A 4,327-nucleotide genomic window follows, 5' to 3' on the forward strand; every position below is an offset into this window, starting at 1 on the left:
ATGGTTATATCAGTTTACCGAGGTGGTAATAATCCAGCTCTAATGGTTATATCAGTTTACTGAGGTGGTAATAATCCAACTCTAATGGTTATATCAGTTTACTGAGGTGGTAATAATCCAACTCTAATGGTTATATCAGTTTACCGAGGTGGTAATAATCCAGCTCTAATACGTGAGATGGGGGCGGTGGGATTGGTGGATGCTTGCTATAACCATCCGTATGATTGGTGGATAAGTGTTAAACATGCGTGTGATTGGTGGATGAGTACTGAACAGGAGTGTTTGTTTCTGTCCTCAGGTGAGAAGCCCTACAAGTGCTCATGGGAGGGCTGTGAGTGGCGGTTCGCCCGGAGCGATGAGCTGACGAGACACTACCGCAAACACACGGGCGCAAAGCCTTTTAAGTGTGACCACTGTGACAGGTATGTCAAAACACAATCGCATCACACACACACACACACACACACACACATACATACATACATACACACACAGCAACACAAGCGCATCACACACACACACACACACAGACACACACACACACAGCAACACAAGCGCATCACACACACACACAAACACACAGACACACACACACACGCAGCAACACAAGCCTGTTAAGTGTATCGACTCTGAAGGCGAGGCATGCGTTACTCACGCTCAGTGTTTGGCAAGGCAGTTACAGTACTTAACAGGCTGATGCAGCCAGCCCTAGTAAGCAACACTGTAGAACAGGGCATATAGTAGTGATGTTAAGTCCAGACCATAAAGATCAGAAATGCACCCGTCATGTTGGGAGGACTTGAACGCCTTAAAAGAGGCCTAAAAAAAAGACTACAAAAATTAACTTTACTACGAAATTCATTGCAGGGTCCCGTCTAGATTCCAATGTGTTTGCATTCTGCTCCCAACTGTTTGATTTGTTTTGATAAGGATGTATTTTAGCCCACCAGGAGCTGGTCTTCCAGTCCTTAAGAAATGTAAAGATCCACTGTCCAACTGTTCTGAGACCTCAAGTTATACTGTTGTCTCAAGGAGCCTATATTACCATGACAACTGTTCAGAACCCTCAGGTTATACTGTTGTCTCAAGGAGCCTATATTACCATGACAACTGTTCAGAGCCCTCAGGTTATACTGTTGTCTCAAGGAGCCTATATTACCATGACAACTGTTCAGAATCCTCAGGTTATACTGGTGTCTATAGGAGACTATATTACCATGACAACTGTTCAGAGCCCTCTGGTTATTATTTTTTTATAGGAGACTATATTACCATGACAACGTGTGAGGAGCTTGGGGCACCAGTGTTTACCTCATCTTGTCTTAGCTGTACAGTAATACAGTATGTTGATGTTCACAATAACACCTCATCTGTGTGTCACCTCACCTCCCTGTCCTGTGTGTGTCCAACATCTCCATTCATCCAGACGTATCAGTCAGACAGGGACCTGTGTGTCACCTCACCTCCCTGTCCTGTGTGTGTCCAACATCTCCATTCATCCAGACGTATGAGTCAGACAGGGACCTGTGTGTCACCTCACCTCCCTGTCCTGTGTGTGTCCAACATCTCCATTCATCCAGACGTATGAGTCAGACAGGGACCTGTGTGTCCAACATCTCCATTCATCCAGACGTATGAGTCAGACAGGGACCTGTGTGTCCAACATCTCCATTCATCCAGACGTATGAGTCAGACAGGGACCTGTGTGTCTAACATCTCCATTCATCCAGACGTATGAGTCAGACAGGGACCTGTGTGTCACCTCACCTCCCTGTCCTGTGTGTGTCTAACATCTCCATTCATCCAGACGTATGAGTCAGACAGGGACCTGTGTGTCCAACATCTCCATTCATCCAGACGTATGAGTCAGACAGGGACCTGTGTGTCTAACATCTCCATTCATCCAGACGTATGAGTCAGACAGGGACCTGTGTGTCTAACATCTCCATTCATCCAACGTATGAGTCAGACAGGGACCTGTGTGTCACCTCACCTCCCTGTCCTGTGTGTGTCCAACATCTCCATTCATCCAGACGTATGAGTCAGACAGGGACCTGTGTGTCTAACATCTCCATTCATCCAGACGTATGAGTCAGACAGGGACCTGTGTGTCCAACATCTCCATTCATCCAGACGTATGAGTCAGACAGGGACCTGTGTGTCCAACATCTCCATTCATCCAGACGTATGAGTCAGACAGGGACCTGTGTGTCCAACATCTCCATTCATCCAGACGTATGAGTCAGACAGGGACCTGTGTGTCCAACATCTCCATTCATCCAGACGTATGAGTCAGACAGGGACCTGTGTGTCTAACATCTCCATTCATCCAGACGTATGAGTCAGGGACCTGGGTCTAACATCTCCATTCATCCCTCAGACAGGGACCTGTGTGTCTAACATCTCCATTCATCCAGACGTATGAGTCAGACAGGGACCTGTGTGTCTAACATCTCCATTCATCCAGACGTATGAGTCAGACAGGGACCTGTGTGTCCAACATCTCCATTCATCCAACGTATGAGTCAGACAGGGACCTGTGTGTCTAACATCTCCATTCATCCAGACTTAGGAGTCAGACATAAATATTTCCTTATTTGTAGCAATGAGGAAAGTAAAGAAGAAAAAGTTATGAATATGATTGAATAAAATATACATATTTAGTACATAATGTGATTTCATGTTTTACTCTGTTGACGTTGGTCTCGAACAAATGTATGAGTCCAATTTCAATATGTTGTACTAATTTAGTTCTAATGTTGTTTGTGTTGCATTTCTTATACAGGCAGACAGCTCAACTAATTGTGCCTTAATGGTAGAAGAAACGTTGTTTGTGTTGCTTCTCCACCACTGGTTGAACAGATCCATGTTCAGATTCCATTCCTATTTAGAATGCAGCTGCAGTCATTACCGGCCCTGTTGAAAACGTGCATTGAAATGTTGATTATGAATTAGTCATACATGTTTAATTGCATGTGCATTAGAATTGCCTTGACGCACTAGCGGCTAGCTAACAGCAGCAGTTAGACTGTTGACTCAACAATAGTTCCTCCTACCATGGCAACAAGCTAACGACATCATTTCTGTCCGTTCTGCAGGTGTTTCTCACGGTCGGACCATTTGGCGCTACACATGAAAAGGCATATCTGAGTAGGTGGAGGGAGAAGAGAGGGAGAGGAGGAGAGCGAGAAGAGGAGAGGTGAAGATGGAGGTGAACGTCACGCCTGTCTCTGTTGTGTTGAAAAGGGTACTGAGAGAGAGAGTTCAATCAAAATCTTGGTTGCAACAGATCAAGGATCGGATCAGTCTTGGGAGACATGGGAGAGCAAGACAAATGGACAGGGTCTGTGGGGCTGCATTAGGCACGTAATCATGGTGTTTGTGTACAGACAGATAAACAGACAGTCTGGTCTAATGTTGTTCCCAAAGCAGCTCTGCCTCACCCGAGTCCTGGAAATCTGATACTGCCAGATTGGGATTCTGCCTGGAGACAGTAACACAATACCGGCTGACGCTTGTGTCGTATAAAGAGTAAAAGAGTTGTCGTCCCATTTTCTGTTGCTCTTTCAAAGGTTATCTTAGTGTTTGGACAACTGCAAACAACCACAGGACAAGGCTACTTTGCAAAGCCAACCCAGTCAAACTCCTCTTGTAAGGAGTCAAAGGTCAACCGGAAGACATTGACCTAGTCCCTGGTCAGACAACTGATGACCACATTGAACTATAATATTCATACTCCTATTCTCCAGATGCACTCCTCTCTGTCTCCTCTCTGCCTCCTCTCTGTCTCCTCTCTGCCTCCTCTCTGCCTCCTCTCTGTCTCCTCTCTGTCTCCTCTCTGCCTCCTCTCTGTCTCCTCTCTGCCTCCTCTCTGTCTCCTCTCTGTCTCCTCTCTGCTTCCTCTCTGTCTCCTCTCTGTCTCCTCTCTGTCTCCTCTCTCTCCTCTCTGTCTCCTCTCTGCCTCCTCTCTGCCTCCTCTGCCTCCTCTCCTCCTTTCTGCCTCCTCTCTGCCTCCCTCTGTCTCCTCTCTGTCTCCTCTCCTCCTCTCTGCCTCCTCTCTGTCTCCTCTCTGCCTCCTCTCTGTCTCCTCTCTGCCTCCTCTCTGCCTCCTCTCTGTCTCCTCTCTGCCTCCTCTCTGCCTCCTCTCTGCCTCCTCTCTGTCTCCTCTCTGCCTCCTCTCTGCCTCCTCTCTGTCTCCTCTCTGCCTCCTCTCTGTCTCCTCTCTGTCTCCTCTCTGCCTCCTCTCTGTCTCCTCTCTGTCTCCTCTCTGCCTCCTCTCTGCCTCCTCTCTGCCTCCTCCTCTCTGTCTCCTCTCTGCCTCCTCTCT

General features: G+C 47.2%; 1 protein-coding gene across 1 annotated transcript in view; it reads left to right on the plus strand.

Moving 5' to 3' along the window:
- The window catches only part of LOC112236477 (Krueppel-like factor 7), a 66,244-nt gene extending 62,398 nt beyond the window's left edge, over positions 1 to 3,846 (plus strand). Inside the window, exons 3-4 of the mRNA XM_042315984.1 lie at positions 299 to 422; positions 3,099 to 3,846. Coding sequence (XP_042171918.1) covers positions 299 to 422; positions 3,099 to 3,150 — 176 coding nt within the window. The 3' untranslated portion in view covers positions 3,151 to 3,846. The remainder of the gene's footprint in view (positions 1 to 298; positions 423 to 3,098) is intronic.
- The last annotated feature ends 481 nt before the right edge of the window (positions 3,847 to 4,327 follow it).

The sequence above is a fragment of the Oncorhynchus tshawytscha genome, unplaced genomic scaffold, assembly GCF_018296145.1.
Source record: "Oncorhynchus tshawytscha isolate Ot180627B unplaced genomic scaffold, Otsh_v2.0 Un_contig_7215_pilon_pilon, whole genome shotgun sequence".
NCBI classification, from domain to species: domain Eukaryota; kingdom Metazoa; phylum Chordata; class Actinopteri; order Salmoniformes; family Salmonidae; genus Oncorhynchus; species Oncorhynchus tshawytscha.